This window comes from Zonotrichia albicollis, chromosome 8 (genome assembly GCF_047830755.1).
Source record: "Zonotrichia albicollis isolate bZonAlb1 chromosome 8, bZonAlb1.hap1, whole genome shotgun sequence".
Lineage (NCBI taxonomy): Eukaryota > Metazoa > Chordata > Aves > Passeriformes > Passerellidae > Zonotrichia > Zonotrichia albicollis.
In genome coordinates, this window is record NC_133826.1 from 1,801,194 (window position 1) to 1,816,853 (window position 15,660).

The window sequence follows — 15,660 nt, forward strand, 5'->3', positions numbered from 1 at the left end:
GTTTTTGTAGGATCAGCCAATGTAACTGGATAGGGAGGTGAGGATTAGAACTGAAATAAAAATGGGAATTCTGAACACAGTTTGTAGGATCATCCAATGTAAGTGCTCAGGGAGGTGAGGATTAGAACTGAAATAAAAAATGGGAATTCTGAACACAGTTTTTGTAGGATCAGCCAATGTAACTGGATAGGGAGGTGAGGATTAGGACTGAAATAAAAATGGGAATTCTGAACAGTTTTTGTAGGATCAGCCAATGTAAGGGGATAGGGATGTGAGGACTAGGACTGAAATAAAAATAGGAATTCTGAACAGTTTTTGTAGGATCAGCCAATGTAGGTGCTCAGGGAGGTGAGGATTAGGACTGAAATAAAAAATGGGAATTCTGAACACAGTTTTTGTAGGATCAACCAATGTAAGCGATCAGGGATGTGAGGATTAGAACTGAAATAAAAATGGGAATTCTGAACAGTTTTTGTAGGATCAGACAATGTAAGTGCTCAGGGAGGTGAGGATTAGAACTGAAATAAAAATGGGAATTCTGAACAGTTTTTGTAGGATCAGACAATGTAAGTGCTCAGGGAGGTGAGGATTAGGACTGAAATAAAAATGGGAATTCTGAACACAGTTTTTGTAGGATCAGCTGGTGTAAGTGCCCAGGGAGGTGAGGATTAGAACTGAAATAAAAATGGGAATTCTGAACACAGTTTTTGTAGGATCAGCCGGTGTAAGTGCTCAGGGAGGTGAGGATTAGGAATGAAATAAAAATGGGAATTCTGAACAGTTTTTGTAGGATCAGCCAATGTAACTGGATAGGGATGTGAGGATTAGAACTGAAATAAAAATGGGAATTCTGAACACAGTTTTTGTAGGATCAGCCAATGTAACTGGATAGGGATGTGAGGATTAGAACTGAAATAAAAAATGGGAATTCTGAACAGTTTGTGTAGGATCAGCCGGTGTAAGTGCTCAGGGAGGTGAGGGGGATGCAGGAAGAGGAGCTGGGACAGCGCTGCATCCCAGTCACACCAGCAGCTCCCGGTTCCTGTGGAAAACCGGGAATTTTCAGCACCACAGAAACAGCAGCAACCCGAGCAGGGCTGTCGGGGCTCCGGGAAAATCCGCACGCAGGGATCCTGCTGGGCCGGGAGAGAGGAGCAGCGATGCCCTCTTGTGTTCCAAGCGATAAATCCATGACAAATCCCTGGCAATTCCTCCCAAACCATGGACAGAGGCGCATTCCAAGCTCAGAGCGAGTCCATCCTTCCCAGCCCACCCTGTGGAAAGGCAAATCCCTGCCCCACAAAAGGGAACATTCGCACAATGCCCACAAAGGTGAGCCAATCCTTTTATTGCCAAAATTCCCAACCCATCTGAAAACAGGGAACTCGTTTGGTTGCGTTTATCCCAGCAATTAATCACAAAACCTGGACAAAAGCTCCTGCAATTCCTCTATCTCAGCTATTCCAGGGCAGTTTAGAAATCCTATTTTCAGCAGGAAAACTCTTTCCAAAGGACTTTAACAGATGGATTTGGGACGTCCTCTAGAGCTGTTCCAATGGAAAGTGCTGAGCTTGACACAAACCCAGATTCCAAGCTGGAATAATGACGGGAGCATGAACCAGCAAACGGAGCCAAGAGAGGAAAGTTTAGAATCTAAAACCAACCCTAAACCCAAGTGTGAGCACAGAATGTCAGGTGCAATCAATAAAACCTCAATATTCCCATGGAAAGCACAACACACGTCCTTATTTTGCCATAAAACCCAGTTCCAGCACAGGACACCCAAGGCTTTGCCTTCCTCCTCTCCCTCTGGATTGGCTCCCTGGTTTTGGCACTTCACCCCAATTCCAGTGTTGGGTCTCACCTCGGAGCAGCCCCCCTGTAATCAGCTCTCTGCTGCTTTCCTGGGACTCACCTCGAGATTATGGGATCCTCTCCAGTTGTAAAAATGCAGAGAGTGCTGAGCTTAACAGAAACCCATTCTCCAGCTTAGGAACATGAACACGCAAATGGAGCTGAGAGTGGAGCATTTATAAGCTCCATTTATAAACTAAAACTGACTCTAAACCCGAAGTTGAGAGCACAGAATTGAAGGTCACACTGATGTCACCTCAATATTCCCATGACAACACAGGACACACATCCTTATTTTGCCATAAAATCCACGCAAATGGAGCTGAGAGTGGAGCATTTATAAACTCCATTTATGAACTAAAACTGACTCTAAACCCGAAGTTGAGAGCACAGAATTTAAGGTCACACTGATGTCACCTCAATGTTCCCATGACAAGCAGGACACACATCCTTATTTTGCCATAAAATCCACGCAAATGGAGCTGAGAGTGGAGCATTTATAAACTCCATTTATGAACTAAAACTGACTCTAAACCCGAAGTTGAGAGCACAGAATTTAAGGTCACACTGATGCCACCTCAATGTTCCTATGACAAGCAGGACACACATCCTTATTTTGCCATAAAATCCAGTTCCAGCACAGGACACCCAAGGCTTTGCCTTCCTCCTCTCCCTCTGGATTGGCTCCCTGGTTTTGCCACTTCACCCCAGTTCCAGTGTTGGGTCTCACCTCGGAGCAGCCCCCCTGTAATCAGCTCTCTGCTGCTTTCCTGGGACTCACCTCGAGATTATGGGATCCTCTCCAGTTGTAAAAATGCAGGGAGTGCTGAGCTTAACAGAAACCCATTCTCCAGCTTAGGAACATGAACACGCAAATGGAGCTGAGAGTGGAGCATTTGTAAACTCCATTTATAAACTAAAACTGACTCTAAACCTGAAGTTGAGAGCACAGAATTGAAGGTCACACTGATGTCACCTCAATATTCCAATGACAAGCAGGACACACATCCTTATTTTGCCATAAAATCCACGCAAATAGAGCTGAGAGTGGAGCATTTATAAACTCCATTTATGAACTAAAAGTGACTCTAAACCCGAAGTTGAGAGCACAGAATTGAAGGTCACACTGATGTCACCTCAATATTCCCATGAAAAGCACAACACACATCCTTATTTTGCCATAAAATCCAGTTCCAGCACAGAACACCCAAGGCTTTGCCTTCCTCCTCTCCCTCTGGATTGGCTCCCTTGTTTTGGCACTTCACCCCAGTTCCAGTGTTGGATCTCAGCTCGGAGCAGCCCCCCTGTAATCAGCTCTCTGCTGCTTTCCTGGGACTCACCTCGAGCCTATGGGATCCTCTCCAGCTGTAAAAATGCAGAGAGTGCTGAGCTTAACAGAAACCCATTCTCCAGCTTAGGAACATGAACACGCAAATGGAGCTGAGAGTGGAGCATTTATAAACTCCATTTATAAACTAAAAGTGACTCTAAACCCGAAGTTGAGAGCACAGAATTGAAGGTCACACTGATGTCACCTCAATGTTCCCATGACAAGCAGGACACACATCCTTATTTTGCCATAAAATCCACGCAAATGGAGCTGAGAGTGGAGCATTTATAAACTCCATTTATAAACTAAAAGTGACTCTAAACCCGAAGTTGAGAGCACAGAATTGAAGGTCACACTGATGTCACCTCAATATTCCCATGACAAGCAGGACACACATCCTTATTTTGCCATAAAATCCAATTCCAGCACAGGAAAACTCTCCTCTCCCTCTGGATTGATTCCCTTGTTTTGGCACTTCACCCCAGTTCCAATTTTGGAATTCACCTCAGAGCAACCCCCTTGTAATCAGCTCTCTGATGCTTTCTAGGGGATTTATCTCCAGCTTAACTTTAGATCCCAATGGGGTTTTTCCAAGCCTTTTTCCTCACACAGGGATGGAAACATCCAGAGAGCCAGAGCCTTTTCCTCAACCCTTTGTGGGAGAGTTTAGCACCATCCTGAACTCGTGTGGGTGCCAAGGTGGGAACACAAATCCTCCGGTTGAGATCAGAACCAGAAGTTTCAGGAGAAGTTTTTAACCAAGTAGAATTAAAAAAAAAAAAGTTAAAATAATTTGTTTTATAAACTTATATCCATGATACAAAAACTCATAGAGACTGATTAATCAGACTAATATATACGAGATAATTAGATGTGTGTTTATTACAGTGACCTGAGGAGGTCAGTGGGTGAGAGAAGGACGAGAATCTTGTTTCTTGATCAGAAGGCTGGATTCATTGATATATGATATATAATACATTATAATTATACTAAAAAGAATAAAGAGAGAGCTTGCAGAGAGCTGCTAAGCTAAGAATGGAATAGAAGGAATGAATAACAAAGTTCTGTGTTCAGGGAATCTCCCCTGAGCTGCTCCTGTGATTGGCCCTTAATGGTACACATGGAAGATGAGCCAATCACAGGATCACCTGTCACATTTCACAGCAGCCGATAACAATTTGTTTACATTCCTTTTCTGGGGCTCTGCTTCCCAGAAGATGCACAAATCCCAAAGAAAGGATTTCTATGAAGAAACATCTGCGACATGTGTTTATAACAAAAAAAGAAGGGGAAAAAGCCGATTTGGAACCAGAACACAAACAAACGGATCAATTAACCACTAAGAGCAGAAGGAAAGGAGACTCACCAGTCGTGGTAGGCGGTGATGGCGATGCTGGGGGGCGGCAGCAGGGGCAGGGTGGTGGGCCTGCTCACCGTGTCCCTCTCGGGGGTCCTGGCGCGCTCCGTCTGCCGCTGGGCCAGCGGCGGCAGCTGCAGGTTCCCCGAGCAGCAGCGGCGGCCCCGCCACAGGTCAATGCCCAGCCCGTGGCTGGACGTGCTGTAGGACTTGCTGAGCCCGCACTCCAGGTAATCCAGGGAGCCCTGCAACAGAGAGGCCGCTGAGATCCTGCTGGGAACGGGGCATTTCCCACACCAGGGTGAAACACATTCCGTTCTCCAGCCACAACCAGCCCACCACTCCAAAACTGAATTCTGCAAACAAATTAATTTCCTTCACAAGGGTAAACCACACTCAACTCTCCAGCCAGAACTATACCACAGCTCCAGAACTGAATTCTACAAAGGATTTCCTCCATGAAGGTAAAACACATTCAATTCTCCAACCAGAACTATCCCACCACTCCAGAACTAAATTCTACAAATTATTTCCTCCATTAGGATAAACCACACTTGATTCTCCAGTCAGAACTATCCCACAGCTCCAGAACTGAATTCTGCAAAGGATTTCCTCCACAAGGATAAAACACATTCAATTCTCCAACCAGAACTATCCCACCACTCCAGAACTAAATTCTACAAATTATTTTCTCCACAAGGGTAAACCACTCTCAATTCTCCAGCCACAACTAGCCCACCACTCCAGAACTGAATTCTACAAATTATTTCCTCCATTAGGATAAACCACACTCAACTCTCCAGCCAGAACTATCCCACAACTCCAGAACGGAATTCTACAAAGGATTTCCTCCACGAGGGTAAAACACATTCAATTCTCCAGCCAGAACTATCCCACAACTCCAGAACTAAATTCTACAAATTATTTTCTCCATGAGGATTAGCCACACTCAACTCTCCAGCCAGAACTACCCCACAACTCCAGAACTGAATTCTGCAAACAAATTTTTTCCTCCTGGAGGGTTAAAGCACTCAATTCTCCAGCCAGAACTATCCCAGGAGAACTCCACAACTCCAGAACTGAATTCTGCAAACAAATTATTTCCTCCTGGAGGGTTAAAGCACTCAATTCTCCAGCCAGAACTATCCCACCACTCCAGAACTGAATTCTACAAAGGATTTCCTCCACAAGGATAAAACTCAATTCCTCAGCCAGAACTATCTCAGGAGAAGGGAACTCTACAGGTCCAGAACTAAATTCTACAAATTATTTTCTCCATGAGGGTAAACCACTCTCAGTTCTCCAGCCAGAACTATCCCACAACTCCAGAACGGAATTCTACAAAGGATTTCCTCCACAAGGGTAAAACACATTCAATTCTCCAGCCAGAACTATCCCAGGAGATGGGAACTCCACAAGTCCAGAACTGAATTCTGCAAACAAATGATTTCCTCCACTAGGATAAACCACACTTGATTCTCCAGTCAGAACTATCCCACAACTCCAGAACGGAATTCTGCAAAGGATTTCCTACACAAGGGTGAAACACATTCCATTCTCCAGCCAGAACCAGCCCACCACTCCAGAACTGAATTCTGTAAATTATTTCCTCCATTAGGATAAACCACACTCAACTCTCCAGCCAGAACTATCCCACAACTCCAGAACGGAATTCTACAAAGGATTTCCTCCACAAGGATAAAACTCAATTCCTCAGCCAGAACTATCCCAGGAGAAGGGAACTCTACAGGTCCAGAACTAAATTCTACAAATTATTTTCTCCACGAGGGTTAAACCACTCTCAGTTCTCCAGCCAGAACTATGCCACAACTCCAGAACTGAATTCTACAAAGGATTTCCTCCACAAGGATAAAACACATTCAATTCTCCAGCCAGAACTATCCCAGGAGAACTCCACAACTCCAGAACTGAATCCTGCTAACAAATTATTTTCTCCATGAGGATTAGCCACACTCAACTCTCCAGCCAGAACTACCCCACAACTCCAGAACTGAATTCTACAAAAGATTTCCTCCACAAGGATAAAACACATTCAATTCTCCAGCCAGAACTACCCCAGGAGAACTCCACAACTCCAGAACTGAATTCTGCAAACAAATGATTTCCTCCACTAGGATAAACCACACTTGATTCTCCAGTCAGAACTATCCCACAACTCCAGAGCTGAATTCTACAAAGAATTTATTCCAGTAAATATTTACACATTAAAAAAAGGTGGGATCCAGAGCAAATATTCCATAAATCCCGGCAGCATTCCTTGCTCCCTGCCCACACCACACTGTGTCTGCCCAAAGACCATCAGAGCAAAAACACCTGGATAAAACAACTCCAAACCTTTCCAGGGCTTGATTGGTTCATTTTTAATGTGCTGCTTTTATTTTCTTCTTCCTATCTAAAAATCCTCCAAGATTATCCATCAGCAATCAAAGCCAAACCAGTTTGCATTTACCAAAGAAGAGAAAATCAACTTTTTAGCTCATTTTCAGAATGTAAAAAAAAGGAAAAGGGAAGAAGAATAAGGAAAAATAAACTTTTAGCAGGAGCTCACCTCATCTGCAGTCACTGTCATGACACTTCTGCTTTTCTTCATTATCAAGTTTCAAGTGCAGCCCAGGATAAAAAACTTCAGGTAAACACAATTTCTTCAGAGGGGCAACCTGAAAGAAAAAATGGTTATATTATTTTGTTTATAAACACATGGAAATTATATATCTATATAATTAAATTTAAATATATGTATATAATTATATACATATAGTAATTATATATAATTATATGTTGCTTATATATTTTAAAATTAATATCTATGATTATGTATGAGTTATTTAGATGCAATTATATATAATATATCTAATTATGTATACAAATATGTAATATATATTATAAAATTATGTCTACAAATTCCATATATATATATATATATATAATATATATATTATATATATATTTATATATATATATTATATTATTATATATAATTATATATATAAATATATATGTATAATTTTTATATATATTATATTATTGTATATTTATATACAATATAAATATATAAATTATATAAATATAATTGTATGGAATTTATAGACATATCCAGTTAGTTACAGTTAGGTTACAGTTAGGACAGGATCTGCACAGCCTCAGGATGGGTTTAGGATTAAGGTTAGGGTTAAGATTAAGGTTAGGGCATGACCTGCTATTCCAAATTATTCCAAATTATTCCAAATGTCCCTTTTACCCACCGTGAAAAATTCCCCCCTTTGCCCTTCGAGCAGCACAGAAGTTGTGCTCAAGCAGCAGAACCCAATTCCAGATTAAGTGCAACGATTTTATCAATCTCCAGCAATGAAGAGAATTTTAAAGCCCTGTTATTAAAAGGATTAAATGATAAATCCCCAGATATCAACGGTAAATATGGCCACGACATGCCCAGATAGGGATAACATGGAATGACTGCTCACTGCCAGAAAAAATACAAATTCCCTTTGTATGTGGACAAAATTCACGGGAAAACCAAAAGGAAGCAGCAGAATGAAGGAGATTTGTGTTTAATAAAGTCCAATTTGGGCTTAATAAAGCCCAGTTTGGGGTGTTAGTCACTGCCCTGATCTGCAGGGACTGGGATCCCAGAATAAATTGGAGCTGCTTCCTGAAAATGTGGAATTTCACAAGGAAACACAAAATGAAGAAACACCCACGGAAATAAATATCCAGAGCAACCCCTGAGAATCAAGGAACCATCAAGGCCAGAAAGGACCTTTAAGGGCATCAATTCCAACCAGCACCACCTCCATATTCTCCACTAAACCTCAATCCACACATTCTTTGGGGAAAAAATCCAAAGCAATGAGAGTTTAAGGATATTTCTCAAATTTTGCTGAACTCCAGGACCAGGCTGGACAGCAGGAAGGGGAGGGAAGGACCAGGCTGACTGCACGATCATTTCTGTGAAAATCTGAGCCCTCTCACACCACAGCTTCATAAATATTTATGGATTTGTCGAAGTTAATTTACGCGGAACATGGATAATGACAAAATCCAGCTTTTGCTCTGTGGGGATTGCAGTTCTGAGGCCTGAAGAAAACCCAACGCTTCCTTTAGTCATGACTAAATTCCCATTAAAATCTGACTCATTCTTTCCTGCGCCTTCCCAGAAAAATCTGACACCTGGGATGAACATTTAAGGGGAGAATAAACCAGAGCAAAACACTCCAAAGAGGCTCCCTGGGAATTCTTTCCTCATGAACATTTCCTCATTGATGCAGACTTTTATTACAATTCCAGTACCCAAATCCTCCAAAAAAGCTCTGTATCCTAGAACATTCGTTGGGTCTGGGCTCAGGGAATGCTGAACAGCAGCAAAGCTTTGCATTTGTTAATAAATTGTGAAGAATCAGCTGGGTCTGATCCATTTTCCTGGAATATATCCCATGTGGAATATGAATTTTCTTTTTTACGCCAAGCTTCCACCTGAAGATTTTTGTGTTCCACGTGTTTCAAAGCTGGGAAAACACTCCAGCAGTTCCAGAGGGATCCAGCCAGGGGATGCATTAAAGGGTTCCCAAGAAGCAGCTGACAGTGAGAATAAAATCCCATGGATTTTCCTGATTTTCCTACACACTGGTTACAAAAGAGCTGCCCAGCTCATGCAGCGTGAAATCCATTTACAGCAATTCCTAAAACACATCCTCACGTGCACCTGTGGGAGGGTTTGGAATGTGAGACCCACATTTTATCCTGTGCTTTCCCACACGTTTGGGCTTCTCCAGGGGGATGTGGGGAGCAGAGGGATCCCCTCAGATCCCTAAAGGATCCCTAAAGGATCCCCCTGTCCCACTGGCTGGCTCCCAATCCCATTTTCCCACTCCATGAACAGCAGTTTTGGGAAGCAGGGCTGTTTATCCAGCTCCTCTCAGCCTCCAAACCCAGCTCCTCCCACTCTTCAGGACACAAACACAGAGTGAAACCCAAAGCAAATCCCAGTGAAATCCCAGCAACAGCACATCCCACTGTCCCAGCTGCTCCTGCCTCACTTCCACCACAGCACCAGAGCAGGATTCTCCCTCCCAACAAAATGGGGATCCTGAAAATGCTCAGAGATAAAACTGTTGGGAATTTAGCTGCTAGAAAATGGAAAAGTACAAAGTCGTGGCTAATTCCAAGTCCTGCACCTGTAAGATAGCGTGTCCTTGGGCCTAGCTGTGGTAGAATAACAAACAGTGACAGAGGCATGAGAAAAGAGAGATGGAACCCCTAAGGAATGAGGAAGAGTTCATGGTATAGTTTAACCAATAGATTGCTTGGCTTACAGAATATTCATAAGCTCATTATTTGCTGTATAAGTGTTTGATACTTTCTTCAATAAACTGGACCAGAAGGACCTGAGGGACCGGGAGCGGACCGGACCTAAGGGCCTGTGATGAACCAACTGGTGTCCTGGTCCCCTTCCTTCGACAATAAACCCCAGGCATCTGAATTGTGAATTTCTGCAGAGACTTTTCTAAGGAAAGGGATCAAGGAGATCATCTGATCCCACAGGGAATTACATCATTTGTGAGCTGGGATTCAAACTGGATTCTCCTTCAAATCCTTGAGCACTTCACAGGGAGAGGCACCAACTCAGACAGGGTGACAGCCACCAAAAAAAAGTGACAATCTCAGGTCTGGCTCTCCCAGGAGGAACAGATGGGCTCCTGCTTCACATAAAATCATGGAGCGCTGTGGGTTGGAAGGGAAATTTAAATTCATCCCATTCCACCCCATCGTGGGCAGGGACATCTCCCACTGTCCCAGGCTGCTCCAACCTGGCCTTTGGCACTGCCAGGGATCCAGGGGCAGCCACAGCTGCTCTGGGCAATGAGAAAGGAGGGAAAAGCTGGGACACTTCCAGATGGAGTCACTCCAACACCTCCCTGGGCAGCTCCTTCCAATGCCTCACCACCCTTGCAGGGAAAATTTGTTCTCCAATATCCAACCTGAACCTCCTGTGGGGCCGTTCCCTCTGCTCCTGTCCCTGTTCCCTGGAGCAGATCCCAAACCCCTCCTGGCAGGAGCTGTGCAGAGCCAAAGGGCCCCTGAGCCTCCTTTGCTCCAGGCTGAGCCCCTGCCCAGCTCCCTCAGGGATTCTGCAGCCCCTGCCCGGCTCCCTCAGGGATTCTGCAGCCCCTGCCCAGCTCCCTCAGGGATTCTGCAGCCCCTTCCAGCTCCCTCAGGGATTCTGCAGCCCCTTCCCAGCTCCCTCAGGGATTCTGCAGCCCCTTCCAGCTCCCTCAGGGATTCTGCAGCCCCTGCCCGGCTCCCTCAGGGATTCTGCAGCCCCTTCCAGCTCCCTCAGGGATTCTGCAGGCCCTGCCCAGCTCCTCAGGGATTCTGCAGCCCCTGCCCGGCTCCCTCAGGGATTCTGCAGCCCCTGCCCAGCTCCTCAGGGATTCTGCAGCCCCTTCCAGCTCCTCAGGGATTCTGCAGCCCCTGCCCGGCTCCCTCAGGGATTCTGCAGCACCTTCCAGCTCCTCAGGGATTCTGCAGCCCCTTCCAGCTCCTCAGGGATTCTGCAGCCCCTGCCCGGCTCCCTCAGGGATTCTGCAGCCCCTTCCAGCTCCCTCAGGGATTCTGCAGCCCCTGCCCAGCTCCTCAGGGATTCTGCAGCCCCTGCCCAGCTCCCTCAGGGATTCTGCAGGCCCTGCCCAGCTCCCTCAGCCTCCTCTGGGGCTCCAACCCCTTCCCAGCTCCCTCAGCTGCTCCAGCCCTCCTTGGACACATCCCTAAGAATTTCCCCTTTTTATTACTTATTTGCTGAGGAAAATGTTGTTCTTTTCTGTGACCTTTTCCCCGTTTCTTGTGAGCAGCAACAGCCCAAGTGCTCTGCGGCAGCTCTGAGAAATTCCCTCCTCCTCAGCAAACCCAAGCTGTTCTCGTTTCCAGCAGAAGATGGGAAGATTTCACAGAGCTCTGCAAAAATCAGAAATCCCTGAAAGACATCTTCACGTGCAGGTTTGGGATTCTCAGCCTCTGGATTCCTTCCAGCAGCTCCACATCGTTCCTCTGCTGGATTCCATGGGCTGGATTTTCCCTTGGAGCTGCCACAGCCTTCATCTCCTACCACTGCCATTCTCATCTTCAACTGCTTCGAGACCTGACACCACCAGCACCATCCAGATGGAGAAGGGATTCCTCCACTCTGGTCTCTCCCAAGGTTCTGGAAAAGGAATTCCTCTGGTTTGGCTTCTCCAAAGGTTCTGGAGAAGGAATTCCTCCACTTTGGCTTCTCCCAAGGCTCTGGAGAAGCAATTCCTCCACTTTGGTTTCTCCCAAGGTTCTGGAGAACTGATTCATCCTCTTTGGCCTCTCCCAAGTTCCGGAGAAGGAATTCCTCTGGTTTGGCTTCTCCCAAAGTTCTGGAGAAGCAATTCCTCCACTTCGGCTTCTCCCAAGGTTCTGGAGAAGGAATTCCTCTGGTTTGGCTTCTCCCAAGGTTCTGGAAAAGGAATTCCTCTGGTTTGGCTTCTCCCAAGGTTCTGGAGAAGCGATTCCTGCACTTTGGTCTCTCCCAAGGTTCTGGAAAAGGAATTCCTCTGGTTTGGTTTCTCCCAAGGTTCTGGAGAAGGAATTCCTCTGGTTTGGCTTCTCCAAAGTTCTGGAAAAGGAATTCCTCCACTTTGGTCTCTCCCAAGGTTCTGGAGAAGGAATTCCTCTGGTTTGGTTTCTCCCAAGGTTCTGGAGAAGGAATTCCTCTGGTTTGGCTTCTCCCAAGGTTCTGGAGAAGGAATTCCTCCACTCTGGTCTCTCCCAAAGCTCTGGAGAAGGAATTCCTCCACTCTGGCTTCTCCCAAGGTTCCAGAGAAATTATTCATCCTCTTTGGCTTCTCCCAAGGTTCTGGAAAAGGAATTCCTCTGGTTTGGCTTCTCCCAAGGTTCTGGAAAAGGAATTCCTCTGGTTTGGCTTCTCCCAAGGCTCTGGAAAAGGAATTCCTCTGGTTTGGCTTCTCCCAAGGTTCTGGAGAAGGAATTCCTCTGGTTTGGCTTCTCCCAAGGTTCTGGAGAAGGAATTCCTCTGGTTTGGTTTCTCCCAAGGTTCTGGAAAAGGAATTCCTCTGGTTTGGCTTCTCCCAAAGCTCAGGAGAAGCAATTCCTCCACTTGGGCTTCTCCCAAGGTTCTGGAGAAGGAATTCCTCTGGTTTGGCTTCTCCCAAAGCTCAGGAGAAGCAATTCCTCCACTTCGGCTTCTCCCAAGGTTCTGGAGAAGGAATTCCTCTGGTTTGGCTTCTCCCAAGGTTCTGGAGAAGGAATTCCTCTGGTTTGGTTTCTCCCAAGGTTCTGGAGAAGGAATTCCTCTGGTTTGGCTTCTCCCAAGGTTCTGGAAAAGGAATTCCTCTGGTTTGGCTTCTCCCAAAGTTCTGGAAAAGGAATTCCTCTGGTTTGGCTTCTCCCAAAGTTCTGGAGAAGGAATTCCTCCACTTTGGCTTCTCCCAAGGTTCTGGAGAAGGAATTCCTCTGGTTTGGCTTCTCCCAAGGTTCTGGAAAAGGAATTCCTCTGGTTTGGCTTCTCCCAAGGTTCTGGAGAAGGAATTCCTCTGGTTTGGCTTCTCCCAAGGTTCTGGAGAAAGGATTTTCCCCCTCTGGCCTCTCCCAAGGCTGCCCTGAGCTTTGTCCTAATTGCCAGGCTGAGTTTAAAACCCGAATTTGTTGGTTTAAGCCATCAGGATAAAGTCACAAATTTATCTCCAGGAATAAACCCAAGCGATTTTCTTGCTATAAAAAACGGTAAAAGAAAGATGATTTTTATAGAGGCTTGAGAAAATTCCAAGCAAATTGGGCATGGCCAAAAAAATCATCTTGAAATAATTAATTATTATTAAAACGGTTAAAAAATTTATTAAAAATATTAAAAAATTAAAGCCTCAGCTTTAATTAGGAGGCTCCTTCCCAGGGTATCAGCAAGATTGCAAAGACTCCTCTTTCCCTGGAGTCAATCCAATTAAAGTTGGGAATGCCTCAGCCAGTCTGTCCCAGAAATTCCAGGAATTCCTGGATTTCCTGCAGAGGGCACAACCAGGTTGTCATTTCTCTTCATTTCTTTCAGTTCCAATTTAAAAAAAAAAAATTCCATATTTTGCTGTCCTTAGGCCTGACGTGCTCTGTGGAATTCCCATGAAACACAATTTTCAAATTTTCACTGGGTTTTTTTTTGGTGACATTTTCCCAAATTTTCACAGATTATTTTTCTTGAATTTTCACTAGCCCGTTTTTTTATAGGAAACTTCCAGACAAATATTCACAGCTTGAGCAGAAAAAAAAAATTTCTACTCTGCTGATTATGTCAGGGATTTTTAATCTTATCTTTCTAAAAAGCTCATCTCCTATTGTGCAAAAATGAAGCGAAATGAACAATCAGCTCTGACAGCTCCAGAGGATTCAGTTCAAGTGTTCCCCACATCAGGACTTCCAAGGTAATTAAGGGAAAAATGAGGCAGACTATTAAAAGATGCAATTTCTCTCCTTCTTGTTCCTTGAGCAAATTATTTGCAGAGCCTCCCACTCCTCAGGGCAGCCAAGCAGCTCTCAGAGACCAGAATTATTGTTATTGTTATTATTATTATTATTATTATTATTATTATTATTATTATTATCCTTACTATTTTCATCATCACCATTATTATAATTTTTTATCATTATCACGATTTATTTTCTTTTATAATTTATTTTATTTTATTATTATCACAATGATTATAATTTTGATCACTATCACTAGTTGTTGTTGTTGTTATTATTATTATTATTATTATATGGGATATATTATTATAATATATTATTATTATATTATATTATGGTATTATTATTATTATTATTATTATTATTATTATTATTATTATTATTATTATTATTATTATTATTATTATTATTATTATTGTTATTGTTATTATTATTATTATTGTTATTAGTCATTACTATTGTTATTGTTATCATTATTATATCAATTTTTAAATACACCAAACCCCAGAAAATTCAGCCGTGCAGATTTTCCCCCTATAGATTTTTAGGCTGATTTTTTTCTAAATTACATGCTGATTTTTTTCTAAATTAAATTTTTTCTAAATTACACTTGTGTTTTTATCGTCATCCCTAAGCTCTGCTGGCTCTCCCAGAAAATGGGAATGCTGTGGATTATTATGGGATAAACTCTGCAGAAATAAAGCAGCCCTTGCCTCCTGTCCCTCATTCCCTCCTTCCCTTCTTAAACTCTCTCAAAGGTTGAGTTTTAGAACCTTTTCTCCAAAAGAAAAGGTTTTAAACTCCTCAGATCTCCTTCCCCAGGAGTTTTTCTGGGCAAAGCCAAATTGCCTGAAAAGAAGGAAATTTTCCCCTTTTTATTTTTGGATTTTATTTCAGAGCCAAGGAGCAAAGGCACACAATGACCCCAAGAACACCAAAACAGAACCAAGGCTACAAAGAGAGCACCTCATCCTCCAGAAGTCTTGGAAAATAGAGAATATTCCAAACCTTGCCCCTTTTTCCTGTTGGAAAAACCACTAAGAATAGTGTGGAAAGACGGAATCCAAAATTACAGCAGCAAATTCATTTTTAGGCTTTTAAATCCACTTTTTCAGGGTTCTCCAAGCTTGAAGCCCCTTGGGAACTCCACAAGAACACCAGAATTCCATGGAGGAATTCCTGGCTGAATCTCCAAACACCTCAACCCCAAAATTCCACATCAGAGCCAAAAATTGCCCTAAAATTCACTTTTTTTTATGCTTTTAAACCCCCTTTTTATGGGCTTTCCAAGCTCAACCCCCTGAGGGAACACCATAAGAACTTTAGAATTCCATCACAGAATTCCAGGCTGAAACCTCCAAGTCCTTCAACCAAAATTCCATCTTTGCAGGGCCAAAAATTGCCCCAAACCTTCATTTTTTTAGCCTTTTAAATCAATTTTTTTAGGAGAACCAAGGGAAAGCTGAGACCTGTAAGGAAGGGGCTTGGAGTAAATTGGAAAAAATTGAGCTTTAAGGCCTCTTCCAACCCAAACCATTCCAGGGTTTCCCACCCAGAAAATGGGAGGTGAGGATCTGGGCTCTCCAGGATGGAGAATCCTGGTTTTCTG

At 43.7% G+C, this 15,660-nt stretch overlaps 1 protein-coding gene across 1 annotated transcript in view; it reads right to left on the reverse strand.

Moving 5' to 3' along the window:
• PDE4B (phosphodiesterase 4B) overlaps positions 1-15,660 on the reverse strand; it is a 199,378-nt gene that overhangs the window by 168,230 nt on the left and 15,488 nt on the right. The window contains exons 2-3 of the mRNA XM_074545604.1: positions 7,111-7,219; positions 4,551-4,786 (exon numbers count right to left, since the gene is read on the reverse strand). Coding sequence (XP_074401705.1) covers positions 4,551-4,786; positions 7,111-7,152 — 278 coding nt within the window. The 5' untranslated portion in view covers positions 7,153-7,219. The remainder of the gene's footprint in view (positions 1-4,550; positions 4,787-7,110; positions 7,220-15,660) is intronic.